This window comes from Carcharodon carcharias, chromosome 13 (genome assembly GCF_017639515.1).
Source record: "Carcharodon carcharias isolate sCarCar2 chromosome 13, sCarCar2.pri, whole genome shotgun sequence".
Lineage (NCBI taxonomy): Eukaryota > Metazoa > Chordata > Chondrichthyes > Lamniformes > Lamnidae > Carcharodon > Carcharodon carcharias.
In genome coordinates, this window is record NC_054479.1 from 118,951,849 (window position 1) to 118,970,062 (window position 18,214).

The 18,214-nt window shown below is 43.8% G+C and overlaps 1 protein-coding gene across 3 annotated transcripts in view; it reads right to left on the minus strand.

Annotated features, from left to right (window-relative positions):
- Positions 1 to 18,214, minus strand: part of ccdc146 (coiled-coil domain containing 146) — a 147,019-nt gene that overhangs the window by 69,633 nt on the left and 59,172 nt on the right. For all 3 annotated transcript variants that reach the window (XM_041202745.1, XM_041202744.1, XM_041202746.1), the window contains 2 exons: positions 16,201 to 16,258; positions 9,081 to 9,257 (listed from right to left, as the gene is read on the minus strand). In XM_041202745.1, the coding sequence (XP_041058679.1) occupies positions 9,081 to 9,257; positions 16,201 to 16,258 (235 nt within the window). The remainder of the gene's footprint in view (positions 1 to 9,080; positions 9,258 to 16,200; positions 16,259 to 18,214) is intronic.

Here is an 18,214-nt window from a genome sequence, read left to right on the forward strand (position 1 = left end):
GTTCAGCCAGATGGAGGAGAGTAGTGGTGGATGGGGATTGTTCGGGCCTCAGTTCGACTGCCAGGACAGTCCTGTTTGTGGGCCGTCCGAGGTTGGGAGACTATGAGGTTGGAAGCTGTAGAAGGAAGATGAGGTCAATTTCTCTGCTCCTCTCACCCACCCTAACCTCTCTCTCTCTGAACTTACTGCACTCCGTTCTCTCAGGTCCAACCCTGACATTGTCATCAAACCTGCTGACAAGGGTGCTGCTGTTGTTGTCTGGCGCACAGACCTCTACCTCGCAGAGGCTGAGTGTCAACTCGCAGACACTTCCTCCTACCTCCCCCTGGACCATGACCCCACCACTGAACATCAAGCCATTGTTTCCAGGACTGTTACTGACCTCATCTCCTCTGGAGACCTTCCTTCCACAGCTTCCAACCTCATAGTCTCCCAACCTTGGACGGCCCGCTTCTACCTCCTATCCAAAATCCACAAAAAGGACTGTCCCGGCAGACCGATTGTGTCAGCCTGTTCCTGCTCCACGGAACTCATTTCTTGCTATCTTGACTCCATTCTCTCTTCCATTGTCCAGTCCTTTCCCACCTACATCCGCGATTCTTCTGACACTCTACATCATATCAACAATTTTCATTTCCTTGGACCCAACCGCTTCCTCTTCACCATGGACGTCCAATCCCACTACACCTCCATCCCCCACTGGGATGGTCTGAGGGCTCTCCGCTTCTTCCTCAAGCAGAGGCCCGAACAATCCCCAATCACCACAACTCTCCTCCGATTGGCTGAACTTGTTCTCTCACTGAACGATTTCTCCTTAAACTCCTTTCACTTCCTCCAAATAAAAGGTGTGGCTATGGGTATCCGTATGTGCCCCAGTTATGCCTGTCTCTTTATGGGATATGTGGAACATTCCTTGTTCCAGTCCTACTCTGGCCCCCTCCCACAACTCTTTCTCCGGAACATCGATGACTGCTTCGGTGCTGCTTCGTGCTCTCGTCTGGACCTGGAAAAACTTATTAATTTTGCTTCCAATTTACACCCCTCCATCATTTTCACATGGTTCATCTCTGACACTTCCCTTACATTCCTTGACCTCTCTGTCTCAATTTCTGGTGATACACTGTCCACCAATATTCATTACAAGCCTACTGACTCCCAAGGCTACCTTCACTACAGCTCATCACACCCCGCTTCCTGTAAGGATTCCAATCCATTCTCTCAGTTCCTTCGCCTCCATCGCATCTGTTCTGATGATGCCACTTTCAAAAACAGTTCCTCTGACATGTCTTCCTTCTTCCTTAACCGAGGTTTTCCATCCACGGTGGTTGACAGGGCCCTCAACCGTGTCCGGCCCATCTCCCGCACATCCGCCCTCACACCTTCCTCTCCCTCCCAGAACCATGATAGGGTCCCCCTTGTCCTCACTTATCACCCCACCAGCCTCCGCAATTAAAGGATCATCCTCTGCCATTCCTGCCAACTCCAGCATGATGGCACCACCAAATACATCTTCCCTTCACCACCCTGGCGGCATTCCACAGGGATCGTTCCCTCCGGGACACCCTGGTCCACCCTCCATCACCCCCACACCTCAAACCCCTCCCACGGCACCTTCCCATGCCACCACAGAAGGTGCAACACCTGCCCCTTCACTGCGCCCCTCCTCACCGTTCAAGGGCCCAAACACTCCTTACAAGTGAAGCGGCATTTCACTTGCACTTCCCTCAATTTAGTCTACTGCATTTGCTGCTCCCAATGCGGTTTCCTCTACATTGGAGAGACCAAACGTAGACTGGGTGACCACTTCGCGGAACACCTTCGGTCTGTCCACAAGCATGACCAGACCTACCTGTTGCTTGCCATTTCAACACACCACCCTGCTCTCATGCCCACATGTCCATCCCTGGCCTGCTGCAATGTTCCAGTGAAGCTCAACACAAACTGAACAGCACCTCATCTTCTGACTAGGCACTTTACAGCCTTCCGGTCTGAATATTGAGTTCAACAACTTTAGATCATGAACTCTTTCCTCCATCCCAACCCCTTTTTTTCCAATAATTTATATATATTTTTCTTTTCCCACCTAATTCTATTATTTTTAAATGTATTTCCATGCATTGTTTTATCTCTACGTTTTAGCCTATTTCAATCCCTTCCCCGCACCCCACCCCCACTAGGGCTATCTGTACCTTGCTCGTCCTACTTTCTACCCTTAATATCACCTATTAGCACATTTCTTAGCTAATATCACTACTGTCAACACCTCTTTGTCCTTTTGTCTATGACATCTTTTGGCAATCTCCACCTCTCATTGGCCCTCTATCCAGCTCTACCTGTCCCACCGCCCCCCTTAAACCAGCTTATATTTCACCTCTCTTCTATTTTTCCTTAGTTCTGTTGAAGAGTCATACGGACTCAAAACATTAAATCTGTTCCTCTCCGCAGCTGCTGTCAGACCTGGTAGTTTTACTTTTGTTTTTGTTCTATCTAACAATGTTCTGTTCTCTTCCTGCAGTCTTCGATTTTAACCTGCTGTCTGCAGGTGGGAAACACAACAGGCAGAAATCAAAAACAAAAACAGAATTACCTGGAAAAACTCAGCAGGTCTGGCAGCATCGGCGGAGAAGAAAAGAGTTGACGTTTCGAGTCCTCATGACCCTTCGACAGAACTTGCGTTCGAGTCCAAGCAAGAGTTGAAATATACAAGACCTTTCTTTAAATATGTAGATTTGGCTCTAACTGCCATCGTAACCATGGGACTGATTAGGGAAGCAGTTGTGGCTTTCCTACTAGGTCAACATGGGTCTGGCACCTGAGTAGAAGAAGCTCAAAGGCAAAAGTTTTTGAACTTCATTTTTTACTTTTTGTGTGGAGCCGAGATGAGCAAAAATGCTGCTCAACATTCCACAAGGAAAATTTATGCCATTCCTGACCCAGGCATCGCTATTATGAGGTCACCCTGAAAACCTTTTGCAACTTACCCGGGTACCATTCCTTCAATTCAAAGCAACAGACACCTGCCAGCCAAAAATGTGCTCCAACCTGCCAGCCAGCTGGTGCTTCTTGCCAGTTTTGGGTGGACAACTCACTTAGGGCATGCAGATGAGGTTCAGGAGTTAAAATTGCCCTAGTGTCACTTTACCAATGTCATTATGTTCGCTGCCCATCTTGATCTTATCCACTGTTCCCCCATTGAGTAAAAATTAAGGCTGAAGTTTTTATTTTAAATTAATTGTTGATTTTGAAACAATACAAGTTATTTTTGTTTACTTCAAGTCCTACATTGTTATCAGTCTTATGCATTTACCTTATTGTTACAACATTAATGCTATTCCAACATTATTGCTATTACAGTATCTGCATCAACAACATGCTCACTACCTCTTGTTCCCCCTTCAAATCCTTGAAGTTAGAGATTCAGGTGGTTTGGAGGCCTTATAACCCTTCCACATCACAGTATATCGTGTACTGTCAGGAAAGTGGTAGACTCTGGTGGTTCTGGTTCTTGTTGGCTTGGAGGCTGGACTGGCATTTGGGCATGGTTTCATTGCTTTCTTCCATTGTTTGATGCTAAACCATGCCTGGTTGGTCTGGTGGGTACATTGGTGTATAGCTGCTGTTATTCTTGATCACTTGGTATTTGTCTTCTTGACGATGCTTTTTCTTCTTCTTTTCCATGTGAGCTGTCTGGAAGCACTCTGAGGCCGAGGATGTGTTCCTGTGGCGAGAAGAAGATTTAGTAGTATGCTCACCTCTGTTTTTCATTGTTGATGGTGCGAAACCGCTACCAGGTTCCAGCATCCCTTGTGGTTGTGAAGCTGGATGGAAGCTGCTGTGTGTGCACAGTGGTTGATGTGTCTACCTGCTGTACCATCATTGTAACTGGAGGTAGAGGATTCTCCGGCTGTTGATCATTCTCTGGTACCACTTCCACCGGAAGTGCCATAGTAATCTCATGGGCAGTAGATTGGTCTGATAATTGAGGACTTTCTGGAACTGGAATGATAATGGACAAACCTGCTCTTCTAAGATAGGAGAGATCGAAGGTGAAGTCTGAGTCTGAGTATTCATTAGTGCTTGAGCATTCAGGCCTGTGCTGTTCTGGCAGTGGTAGTCTTGACATATTCCACTCTCTGGAAGAGATCTAGGGCTACGTAGATGGAAAGGATGATTACAGATGACGTACAGCAGATCAAAGATTTGTTTGTTGCCATACCTCAGGGTTCAAGGATCAGGTTGATGACTAAGAGTCGGACTCCCTGCTGCTCCATAAAATGGAGTGTCTGTCATTCAAAGCCAGAGGCCTTGGAGCCATGGTTCCTGTCCAACATGACTGTGACGCCAACACCTGTGTCTAATTTAAAATTTGTTGGATGACCATACCAGGATGTCAGCATTCCAAAAAGAAGAAACGCATTCTTTGATCTCACCTAAGAAGAAAGACTGTTGACTTCTGGGTGTTCAGTCTTGACCTCATGGATTACCTTTGGGCTATCTGTGTGGCACTGGGGTTTTAACTGACACAGAAGAAAAAGCCAGCGATAGGTGGGGGCTAAAGAGAGATTGACAAACATGTGATGAACGAAAAGACAAAGGGAGTGTTAGTGGTAGTGGTATGGGTTAAGGGAGGTGCAGATAGTGGCATAAAAGTAAGAAAGCAGAATGTGTTAATAGCAGAACAAGGATAAGCACCTCCTTTAGCCCTTATCTTTACCATTAACACTCCCTTAGTCTTTTCGTCCATGACACCTTTGTCAATCTCTCCTATCGCTGGCCTTCTATCCAGCTTCACCTGCTCCACCCCTTTAAACAGTATAAATTTCATCACATTTCTACCTCTCTTTAGCTCTGAAGAAGGGTCATACAGACTTGAAACGTTAACTCTGTTTCTCTCTCCACAGATGCTGTCAGGCATTGTGGGTTTTTCTAGCATTTTCTGTTTCTATTTCTGATTTCCAGCATCCGCAGTATTTTGGTTTGATTTTAACTTTCTCAGTCTGCCAAAATGACCCTGTCAGTGGCAGTGGAAGCATTGGGTTGCACTCACAGGATCTCTCCTGTGAGGGTGCTTCGCACCACAGTGCTGGCAAGGTCGCTCTGTTGGGTAAATCAGGAATTGCTTTCCCTGACTTGGAATGTCCTTGCACTGTTGTGACCTGGACTTGTGACCTTGTAAACCTGGATTGAGGATTGGTTTCTTCCCAGTGTTGCATTCTCAGAATCACACAGAATCACAGTGCAGAAGAGGCCCTTTGGCCCATCAAGTCTGCACCAACATGTGAGAAACGCCTGACCTACCTACCTAATCCCATTAACCAGCACTTGGCCCATAGCCTTGACGTGCCAAGTGCTCATCCAGGTACTTTTTAAAGGATGTGAGGCAACCTGCCCAGGCAGTGCATTCCAGACCGTCACCACCCTCTGGGTAAAAACATTTTTTCTCACATCCCCCTAAACCACCTGCCCCTCACCTTGAACTTATGCCCCCTTGTGACTGACCCTTCAACTAAGGGGAACAACTGCCCCCTATCCTGTCCATGCTGCTCATTATCTTGTACAACTCGATCAGGTCGCCCCTCAGTCTTCTCTGTTCCAATGAAAACAACCCAAGCCTATCCAACCTCTCTTCATAACTTAAATGTTTCATCCCAGGCAACATCCTGGTGAATCTCCTCGGCACCCCTCCAGTGCAATCACATCCTTCCTATAATGTGATGACCAGAACTGCACACAGTACTCTAGCTGTGACCTCACCAAGGTTCTATACAACTCCGACATGACCTCCCTACTTTTGTAATCTATGCCTCGATTGATAAAGGCAAGTGTCCCATATGCCTTTTTCACCACCCCACTAACGTGCCCCTCCGCCTTCAGAGATCTATGGACACATACGCCAATGTCCCTTTGTTCTTCAGAACTTCCTAGTGCCATGCTGTTCATTGAATACTTTCTTGTCAAGTTACTCCTTCCAAAGTATATCACCTCACACTTATCAAGGTTAAATTCCATCTGCCATTTATCTGACCATTTGACCATCCCGTCTATATTTTCCTGTAGCCTAAGACGCTCAACCTCACTGTTAACCACCCGGCCAATCTTTGTGTCATCCGCAAACTTACTAATCCTACCCCCCACATAGTCATCTATGTCTTTTCCGTAAACTCTGCCCTTAGGGTGGTCCTGTATTGTTCACATAGCTCAGTCTAACTAGCTGGACTACCTTGTCTAGGGTAAGACTGTCTTTTGCCTGTAGGAGGTCAGAGAGCGTCTTGTCTGCAACAACTCTGTGACGGATGAGCTCAGACTTTAAATCACCATATTCCCACCCTTTTGCCATTCTGTAGAAGATCACTTATGATGGAAACGACAGATTCCCTAGGCAGTTGGACTCTTATTAAATTTAGCTCTCTCCAATATTTTATTGGATCCCAAGTTGAAATAAACATCAAAAGATTTTAAAATGTCATCAAATTTGGCAGATGACTTATCAATAGCTTGTCATGCAATTATGTCGTCTGTAATTGGTCCAATCAAGTGAGGAAGTAATTCACTTGTTCTGCTTCTGATTTTTTTATTTAGACCTGCAGAAATGCTGTATCTTAAAATCCTTTCCTCCATAGACTCCAATTTTGTGAATGGTCTGGGCCATGGTGAGTCCCAGTAGAGCTGGAAGTGTGGAATTGTGATCCATTTTGAAGATTTTAAAAGTGTGGGTACAGCTTTATGAGCTTACAGGCTTCCAAAAATGGCATTGCCGTTCACTGCTGATCAATGAACTTGCCGCCTTTTGGCGGGATTCTCGAAAATGGCGGCAGTACGCTTTGGGAAGAAGAGGGTTCCACAATGGCTGCATGGGTCGGTTGGCTGCTGACTAGATTTAATCAGCGGTGTAGCATTGCAAGTTGGGATGCGTTGAAAAAAATCACAGGTTTGCTGTTTAAGGAACTGGACAATTGTGAGGTACCCGAGAGTGGAGTAAATTAATTATTAATCTTCTTTCATTTTTTTCTTTCTCGAACTTGGGAGCCACATATTGAGACTTGGAGTCGAGGATCCGGATTAGCGACAGGTTTCATTTAAATGGCGCTTCTGACTGAACTAATAAAAAGGGCTTCTCAGGACTGACTGCCCTGAAATGAAAATAAATTATCTCACCCTTGTAGGCTATGAACTCTGCTTGCTGAAGCTGAAGGGAGATTCAATGGAGTCTTCTGCTGTAGTAAAACTTCTACTTTTTGGCTTCTCTCTACAGCTTTGTCATAATTATATACACATATAGAGGGTACAGCTATGGAGCTGCCGCCATCCTAGGTCTTTACCCATCTCTGTTCAACATCAAATTGACCCTAGCTCTGGGTCATGTGCCCTCTTACATCCCACATTAACTCTATATTTTCTAGACCCTTCTACTACAGGCTCCATGGCCCAATGAAAGGGCTCAAGTGGAAAAGACTGCCCCCATGGTTCCAACATCACCACTAGAGAGCTTACTCCTCCAATTGCTAGGGCTGGTCTGCCTGGCCCCAACATAAAAAAGAATTCTGACTCCCGTGTGGGTGCTTCAAAATAGTGGTGTCCTCTCATTCTTCTTGCATCAACAGCATTCACCATTTCTCTCAGTGACATTGCAGAGAATTGGCCCTCTGATTGTGTTGGCACATGGAGAATCAGCCCGCTGTCCTCAATTAATGGGCTATCTCAAGGAAGATTGCTACTGCAGTCCTGCTACCCGCTCAGCCAGGGTTGAGGACTTAATCCCCTTCCAAGAAAATCCCACTTCTGGTGCAGGGTATTTCATAATGTGGTCCTAAAATCCTCTGGCATTGACAGTCTATGCATCTGGAGTTCATTAAGACTTCTGCAATTATGAAGGTACTTGGAAATCTGAGCACTGACCCACATGAACGCATGCACACATGCACACACCACATCCGTTTAAAAAGGCTTTTCTCACTTGGGATCCTTTCTCTTAGAATGAACTTAATTGTTTGACTTGAAAATTGCTCTGTTTGTTTCCAATTATTTCAGTGCTTGCTTGATATTAAGCTGTCTAACTGACTATTTTGCAGAAGCTTACTGAGAGCTCCTAAAGTTTGAACCTATTTTCTAACCCTGCCTGTTTCCAAGGGATATTTTATTACATGTATAAATATAAAAAGGCATTTTCAATATTTTTCTAACAACCAAGATGTTTATTGTGGCAATATGTATATACAGCAATATACACGGATAAGGAAAATGGTTATAATGGCCTGAATTTTTTGGATGGCAGAGTGTCGCTTCCTGCCATCTGAAGCTTTGACAGGGAACACGTCCCTGCTGACTCCAAGTCCTCAGCAGCCATTTCATGCTGGAATGAGTGTTAAGTGGCTGCAAGCAGGATTTCCGCCGTTCATTCAGGAGGAGGTCCCGCCTTAGAGACCTGCCAGCCAATCTGATTGGCCAGCAGCTCTCCAGTCCCTGTAGCGACAGCACTGCAGTGAAGAGACGAAGAAATGCAGGACATCGGATCCTAAGTCTGGCCACCAGAGGCCCAGGTAAGTTCAAGGGGTCCCAGGACAGGGAGGGTAGGGAAGGACTGGCCAGGTGAGAATGGAGCGATCGGGGTTTCTGGGGAAAGGCCGGGGGTGGGGAGGGAAGTCCGGAGGCCACTAGACCTTAAGGCGGGAAGGGGGCTTCTGATGGAGGCACCCCTCTGCCCTTCCCTGCTGAGATGTAACTTTGTTCTTTTTTGGGCTTCCCCCATGAAAGTTGAATCCACCTGCCAGCCTAAAAGTTGGGACTGGGCAGGAAAGCCCTTAAGTGGCTAATAATTGGCAACTTGAGGGCCTCAACTGAGGCAAGGGCAGGCTTCCCGTCCGAAGCCTTGCCAGCCCCTGCGTAATATCACTGTGTAGTCTGGGTGGGCAGGAACCCAGAGGGAATTTTGTCCCTTTAAATTCATGATCTCCCACCCCGCCTAAAAACTCACCATTGGGGGAGCATAAAATTTTGGCCAATGATTCTGAAGTGTAACACAGATAATCCAACAATGACAGGAAATATGCATTTGTTAAAAGAGCATCTTGAGGTTCTCTTACCTTCAGATGTTCTTCATTCTCTTGCTTCTTTTCCAGTTCTTCTTGCACATTTTTCACATCTTCCATTTTGTTTTCCACCTCTTCTTTTGTTATTTTAATTTCACGTTTCCTCTGTGTAATCTCTCTACTTAGTTCAATGCAACTTTCTCTCAATGCTTTTGTCTTCCTTTCAAAATCCTGCAAAAACAAACCAAAATCAAGTCAAAAAAGTAAAACATAGCTCTAGGAATAAAATAGGTCTTTAATACAACGAAAGCTTTTGAAAACCATTCATGATATAGATATTGATTACTGATATGTATTGATTACCAGCAGATACTTGTCTCCATCTGACATTAAGAACCATGGACTTTTCTATTTTACTGCTGAACAGCAAAGATTTACTGCAAGAATGTGAAAAGTATTGTACAGTCTCTTGTTTCTACACCGCAGCTTAAGGTATAATCTTCACTTTATCCACTTGACAAAGTGCAAACCTGAATCATTCTTGGCCCAAGACTGGCGCTGACAATATGTAGGAATTTTTCATTGAGAAGACCTATGTTTGTGCCTTAGAATTATGCCATGTCTGAGTAGTGGACTTTCTTCAGATAGACAAACAAGGTTACACTACTGAATTACTGATGGGATATCTTTTTTGCACTGCACTGAAATTGCTAACAGTGATGAACACAGACAGTTTTTCTTGAGTATTTCCACTTTTCTATCTGACTTTGTTTCCTGTTACCTTAGCCTGGACTAGATATGGTTACACATCAAGGAACTGAATATTAGTAACTGGGCAGAGCTTGATAATTTGATAGAGTGGAATTAGTTGAGTAACATCATGATCAAGCTTTCTTCAGAGAGTTGATGAGCTGGTCATCTCCAGCTCTGAAGATAATTCAATATTTGTCAATCTACTGTATAAATCTATCTCCATGTGTGTCCAGTTAGCAAGTAGGTACAGCAAGCAATTAGGAAGGCAAATTGGACTCTGGCCTTTATTGAAAAGAGGATTGGAGAACAAGAATAAGGAAGTCTTTTGATAATTGTATGGGGCTTTGGTGAGACTACACCTGGAGGACTGTGAGCAGTTGTAGTCTCCATATTCAAGGAAGTTATGCTTGGATTGGAGGCAGTACAGCGAAGGTTCACTAGATTGTTCCTGGAATGAAAGGGTTGTCTTATATTGAAAGGATGAGTATTGGGCTTATACTCTGGAACTTAGAAGAATGAGAGGCGATCTCATTGAAACATACAGGATTCTGAATGTGCTTGAGATGGTAAACATTTAGAAGTTGTTTCCTCTGACTGGGGAATCTAGAACATGATAGCCAGTGTGAGGATATGGGGTCAATTATTTAGGACTGAGATGAGGAGAAACTTCTTCACTCAAAGATCTGTGAAACTTTAGAATTCTCTACCGCAGAGGGTTGCAGACGTGACATATTTGAGGATATTTAAGGCTGAGATAGATAGATCTTTGGTCTCTCAAGGAATCATGGAATATGGGGAGCAAGCAGGAAAGTGCTATTGATGCAGAAAGTCAGGTATGATTGTATTGAATAGTGGAGCAGGCTCAAGGGGCTGTATGGTATAATCTTGATCCTATTTCTTATGTTCTTATGTTATAGTCAGTTATTTGGTTGCAGCAGCTCCTTGAGATGGCAAATGAACTGTTTTGTAAGAAATTATGACATTAACCAAGGAAAAGTTACTTTTGATGAGATCCAATATGTTAGCGACAACAGTGAAAATCAGAGAGGAACTGATTTTTAGAGAGCCTCTGTGGTGCTGCAATAAAATGAATATATTGGATAAGGAGGCCATCCACACTATTCTAAGAGCTTTATTTTGTTGACTTTCAACAGTATTTAAATTATATTTATATGACCAATGGCAAGAATTTCAAACTTTCCTCTCTCTTCTCTTTGTATTCCATTAACTGACTCAGTATAATTTTTGTATCATGTGAATTGGCAGTGATCTGTACACTGTATTTCTGTGCTAGCAATTGTATTATATAAAAAAGTGAGTTACTGGCAATAAATCCTTTACTCAGAAATGTTTACAAAGACCTGTCAGTTTTAATATTATTTCCACATGATTTGTGCCTAACATTTGGCATTTTATGCTCCTCCACAGTGCAGTAACACTGAACTTTCAACTGGACCATCAGAAAGAATAGTTCTGTCTGAAACTCTTTGTTGAATGACTAATAGATAGATTGTACATGTTCTTACTGGGAATAGGCTTGGTTAACTGATGACTATCTTTCTGTATTATTTTAACACATTTGCACCATAAGATCTAACTCAGAACGCCTGTATGTGCTATTGAACAATGAGGTAGCTGAGAGACAAATAAGAAAAAAAGGGCAAAATACTGTGGATACTGGAATTCTAAAATAAGAGAAAATGCTGGGAATACTCAGCAGGCCAAAGCTTCGAATGGACAGACAAAACAGAGTTAATGGGCAGAATTTTCCATTAATGAGGCTAAGTGTGGTGGTGGGCAGTTTTTGCAGTGCACATCCCGCTGGCCAGTGAGCGGGAACTTGCGTCCGATTCCACGCTTGGAGGCTCATTAATTATGCAAAGGCGTGTATCAGTCTGAATCACCGTTAGCTGGCGGGTTCGAAGGTCTGGGCGCCATATTTATAGGACAGTCCAACACATAATCTCACTCTCTCCAGCCCACCAGAGATGTCTTGCAGACAGAAGAAAGCTGCGAGCCTCGAAGAAGGCAGCGCCCCGCTTCACCCACCTGGCCCTCCAGGCCTTGATCAGAGGGGTGTAGGCACACAGGCAAGTGCTCTATCCCAGGGATGGCTGCAGGAAGTACAACAGCCTCACCTCTCCTGCCTGGGTCGCCGTCGCGGAGCAGTCAGCACGGCTGGCAACCGCCTCCAAAATGCCATCCAGTGCAGGAAGAGAATGAATGATCTCATCCGATTCACCAGGGTAAATCATCCTTCAACTTCCTCCAATATCAAATTCTCATCATGGCATCATGCACTCAAATGGCTAGTGTCTTCAGGGATCTTAGTGGGGGACACATATTAACACATTGTCTCACTGAGACTGCCACATCATGACCATCCCATTTATCATGTTACTCACACTCCATCCTCTGGCCCTTCACCACACACAGTGGACATGCAAATCACCAAACCTCTGCTCCACCCCTTCTCATCCCATGCCTTCCTTTCTTCTTCATACAAGCCAAGCCAGTGCACAACAGGCGCGAGAGAATGCAGACCGGGAGAGGGATGGCTGACATCATTGCCCTCAGTGAGTTTGAGGAGGCCGCAGCCCTGATGGCTGGGGAGGACAGGGATCACTCCTGTCGGAAGGGGAGATGGGCCTCTCCCAGCATCCTAGTATGGATCACAGCTCCATCACTTCAACAAATCTGGACAATGACAGTGAGTCATATGCAGTCTTATATAGTTCATTAACTGAAACCCTATTTTCTAGGCACCAGCAGATCAAAGGCACCAAGCACATCCAGCATCAATGCGAATCCCCAGATAACGTCCGAAGAAGAAGCTCCAGAAGAACCGTCGTGGTGCTCACATGCACCCTCCACCAGCTAAGAGAGACATACGTCAGTGGGGCACAGCTGTAGATTAGGCTTGGACTCACTTTCTGGGCAACATCTCAATGACAAGTCCCCGCATCAGTTGGAGGCAGGGACAGCCCAGGTCTCTGGCACTTGGAAAGCTGTGATATCAGACAGAACATGGACGGACTCCTCCATCGTTCGCTCTAGTCTGCTGAGTGACTGTTGATTCCCTGACTGATATTCCGCCACCTGTCATTACATCTCCACTTCCAGAGGCTCATCATCTGACTCAGACCATGGGTGGCTGATCTCCAGCAACCCTCCAAGTGCTGGGAACCTGGGCTGTCCCTGCCTCCGACTGCTGCGGCGACGTGTCAGTGAGGTGTTCCCCAGAAATTGACCTATGCCTAATCTACAGCTGTGCCCACCGATGTGTGTCTCTGAGCTGGTGGAGGGTGTGTGTGAGCGTGTGACGGTTCTTCCAGAGCTTCCTCTTTGGACGTGGTCTGGGGGCTTGCACTGGTGTTCGACTGGCTTGGGAGCCTAGATCTGCTTGGGTGCCTAGAAAACAGAAAATAGAGTTTCAGTTAATGAGCATGAGCTAGATAAGGTTGCATGTGACTCAATTTGATTGTTGGGATTTGATGAAGTGATGGTGCTGTGATCTGCTGGGAGAGGCCGATCTCTCCTTCCCCACAGGAGCAATCCCCCTCCTCCCCAGCCAGCTTGGCTCAGCCTCCTCAAATTCAGTGAAGGTAATGGTATCAGCTGTCCCTACCCGGGTCTGTGATCTCTCACGCCCTGTTGTGTGCCATGTTGGCATGTATGAAGAAGAAAGAAAGGCATATGATGAGAAGGGATGGAGCAGAGGTTGGGTGATTTGCATGTCCCCTGTGTGTATGGTGAGCCCTCTCCGAAGGGCCAGAGAATGGACTGTCAGGAACACAATAGATGGGATGGTGGTGATGTGAAAGTCTCAGTGAGAGAATGAGTGTTAATATGTGTCCCCCACTAGTGGTTGTGTGAAATCCCTGAAGCAGAGTAGATAGGGAGAAATTGTCCCGCTTGTAAAAGGTTTGAGAATGAGAGGGCACATATTTAAAATGATTTGCAAAAGAAGCAAATGTGGTGTGAGCAAAAAATCTTTTCACTCAGTGAGCGGTTCGAGTCTGGAATGCACTGCCTGGAAGTGTGGTGGAGGCAGGTTCAATCAAGGCATTCAAGAAGGCATTGGATGATTATCTGAATAGAAACAATGTGCAGGGGTAAGGGGAAAAGGCAGGAGAATGGCACCAAGTTATAATGCTCAGTCAGAGAGCTGGTGCAGACATGATGGACCGAATGGCTTCCTTCTGTACCATAACAATTCTGTGATTCTGAGAGCAACCATTTGAATGCATGATGCCATGATGAGAGTTTGATATTGGAGGGAATTGAAGGACTTAGCCTGATGGAGCGGATGAAATCATTCATCCTTTTCCTGCACTGGATGGAATTTTGGACGCAATTTCCAGCCCCACTGATCCGCTCTGCGACGGCCTCCCAGGCCAGAGAGGTGATGCTGCTGCACTCCCTGCAGCCATCCCTGGGATATGGGACTTGCCTGTGCACCTGCACTCCTCCGATCCAGGCCTGGAAGGTCTGGTGGATGAAGCAAGGTGCTGCCTTCTTCTTGAGACACTTGGCCTTCTTCTAATGGCTGCAAGACTTTTAGGCCCATGTCCAGAAGACAAGTTGTCTGGAGAGAGTGAGATTATATGTTCTACTGGCCTTTAAATATGGCACCCGGACCTTCAACCTCGCCAGCTGACTGCAAGCGGATGAATCAACACCCGATCCGCCAGGTGATTCAGCTCGATACTCGCCTACACATAATTACTAATTCTCCGAGAGTGAATCCGGCATGAGTTTCTGCCATTCTGGCCAGCGGGGTGGGCGCCAACAAAACTGCCTGCCACCGCACTTAGTCTCATGAATGGAAAATTCCACCCAAGGAGTCTGCATTGGGACATGGGTTAAGTGAGTGGGCAAAAATTTGGCAGATAGTGTATAATATGGGAAAATGTGAATTTGTCCACTTAGGCAGGAAAAATAGAAAAGCAGCATGTTATTTAAATGGGGAGAGGTTGCAGAAATCTGAGATACAGAGAGATCTTGGTGTTCTGGTATATGAATCAGGAAAAGTAAGTATGCAGGTACAGCAGGTGATTAGGAAGGCAAATGGAATATTGTCATTTGTTGCAAGGGGAATGGAATATAAAAGTAGGGATGTTTTGCTACAGTCGTACAGGGCATTGGTGACGCCACATCAAAAGTACTGTGTACGTACAGTTCTGGTCTCCTTATTTAAGAAGGGATATAAACGTGTTAGAAGCAATTCAGAGAAGATTCACTCGACTGATACCTGGGATTGGGGGAGGGGGGAGCGGCAGTTACCTTATGAAGAAAGAATGGACAGGCTGGGCTTGTATCCATTGGAGATTAGAAGATTGAGAGGTGATCTTATTGAAACATATAAGATCCTGAGGGGACTTGACAGGGTGGATGTTGAAAGGATGTTTCCCTTTAAGGGAGAGACTAGAACTAGGGGATACAATTCAAAAATAAGGGGTCTCCCATTTAAGACGGAGATGAGAAGAAATTTTTTTTCTCTGGGGGCTGTGAATCTTTGGAACTTTCTTCCCCAGAGAGCGGTGGAGGCAGGGTCAATGAATATTTTTACGGCAGAGGTCGATAGATAGATAGATTCTTGACTAACAAGGGAGTCAAAGGTAGGTATTGGGGTTAGGCGGAATGTGGAGCTGAGGTCACAATCAGATCAACCATGATCCTATTGAATGATGGAGCAGGCTCAAGGGGCCCTGCACCTGCTCTTAATTTGCATGTTTGTATGTCAGAAGTTGTTCTTCAAATTGGGACTATTAAAATATGATTAAATAACCATTTCTATACCATTGAAATATCATTAACTCTGTTAAATAACTGTTAGATAACCTTGTTAATTGTTCAATGACATTCACTGACCTTAACTTTGTCAACTGTTAATAATTTATTAATTGCATGCTTTAGTAATTGATTAGAAGGTCACACCTAATTCCAGGCAAACAAGGACACAGTGATCTGTGTAAAATAATGGTTGGTTGAAATTAGGCAATAAAGTGAGCCAATGAGTTTTGGCTGATGCAAGGAAATGCATGCACAACAGAGCTATAAGAAAAGGACTATAAATGAAAGTGTACAAACAGAACAAAACACAGCAGATTTGAACAAGACATAAAATGCTGTCCAGAGACTCAGGCCTGGTAATACTGATTCTGTTAATTGTTGCTTGAATATGGTGTGTATGATTGATTCTGGTAATATTGCAATCAAGTCTAGTTACATCCAATTGGGACTGCCAAACCGAATCATTGGTATGGTAATTTAGGATTGAGCACTGCTGTTTCAAGTGGACCTTATAACAATGCATAACTAACATATAGATCAAGTCAAATTATTCATTATACTTATCCTAACACAAAATTTTGAGTATGTACTTTTAAAAGAATGAATTGTAAGCTTAAAAACTCACTGCAGCTTTTGGCAGTCTTTCAAAGTCTTTTTTAAACATTGCCAGTTCCTCTTGTAAACTGTAAACAAAACAGAATTAGTATTCAATCTGTTGAAATAACAGTAATTAATCACTAAAAGGAAATTCAGTTTACGCTTAATTCAAGGTCCTTTAATTTGAAATATCTGATAATAGTACTAACGATTATTTTGTTCTTTTACTTACATTGTTTAACTCAAATTATTCAATAATCCAAAATTTTTAGTGTGAAAAAATGATTTTGTTTGAGCAGGAATAGCTTAAAATGGGGTGAATAATTAGACTACAGGGTGAAAGCTCCAAACAGGATGTTCTCCACATTTAAAAGCTTTTTTATACATATCCAGGTAGAAATTCCTTTTGGTGCATTTGCGGACCCTAAATTAAGCAAAACATTGTAAGCATGCACCAAAAACTAATAGCCAAAACCTCACTCAAAATTGGAATTTTGGACAAACATAGAAAACGCTGGAAAAATTCAGGTCTGACAGCATTTGTGGAGATAGAAAAACAGAGTTGACGTTTTGAGTCTGTATGGTCCTTCTTCAGAGCTACCTGAAATTTGGGTATCATTTTAATAATAAAGGTGCTGCTGTACCTCCTTGAGGCAAGAGTAGTATAATTGTTATGGTACCGGACTAGTGAACCAGAAGTCACAAGTTCAAATTGTATCATATTATCATTTAAACAATCACAAATTCTGCTGGATTATTAAATACATGATTTACTAACACTCTTCAAGGAAGAGGATCTGCCCCCCAACCTACCTTTGACTCCACTCCTACATGTCCTGAATTGTCTAATACTGTGCCTCAAGTGAAGCGTACATCCAGGAACATAAGAAATAGGAGGAATATGCTATTTTACCTTTGAGCTTACTGTGTCATTTGATAAGATCATGGCTAATTCTCTAGCTCAACTTCACCCTCTTGCACAATTATCACCTCCAACTTCCTGCAATATCCCCATCTCCCTTGATTCACTTCATATCCAAAACATTGATCTCAAGTTTGAATGTACTCAATGACTGAGCATCCACAGTCCTCTAGGGTATTGAATTTAAAATATTCATAACCCTTTAAGCAAAAAAATTTCAAAAATCATAAATTGCTGGGCTCATATTCTAAGATCCCTAGTTTTACACTCCTCAGCAGGAAGAAACATCCTCCCAACATTTAGCTTGTTAAACCCCTTAAAATGTTTAGAATTTTACTGAGATCACCTCTCATTCTTCTAAGCTCTAGGGAATATAGGCCAAGTCTACTCAATGTTTCCTCATATTACAAATCCCATATCTCATGAATCAGTTTAGTGAACCTTCATTGCGTTCCTTCTAAAGCAAGTGCATCCTTCCTGGGGTAAGGAGATCAAAACTCTTGTACTCCAAGTGTTTTGTAATAAGGACTAGTATATAGTTGTTTTCCTAGTTGCTTGCGGCACCTGGATATCAGCATCCTAGGATTCATATACAAGGACACCCACTTTCCTTTGAATATCAATATTTGCCATTCTCTCACTTTTAATTCTATTTTTTCAACCAAAGTGTTTAATTTAACATTTCTCCACATTATATCCCATCTGCCACATTCCTGCCACTCACTTAATTTGTCAATATCCCTTTGAAGTCTCTTTGTGTCTGCACTTTCTTACTTTCTACATAGCTTTGTATTGTCGATAAACTTGGATGCTTTATACTCTATCCCCTCATCAGAAATACTTGGCTGTAAATTGTTTTAACCTGTCGTGAGGTCGTGAAAGGTGCTATAAAAAGGCTACTTCTTTATTTCTCAGTGTACTACATATCGTTGTTCATTACTTAAAAATATAATTGGAATATTTGCGTGACATGCAAATGTGAAGAAACTAGCCAAACCCTTGTGAATCATTAAGATAAAAGCAAAATACTGTGGATGCTGGAAATCTGAAACAAAAACAAAAATAGCTGGAAAAACTCAGCAGGTCTGACAGCATCTGCGGAGAGGAACACAGTTAACGT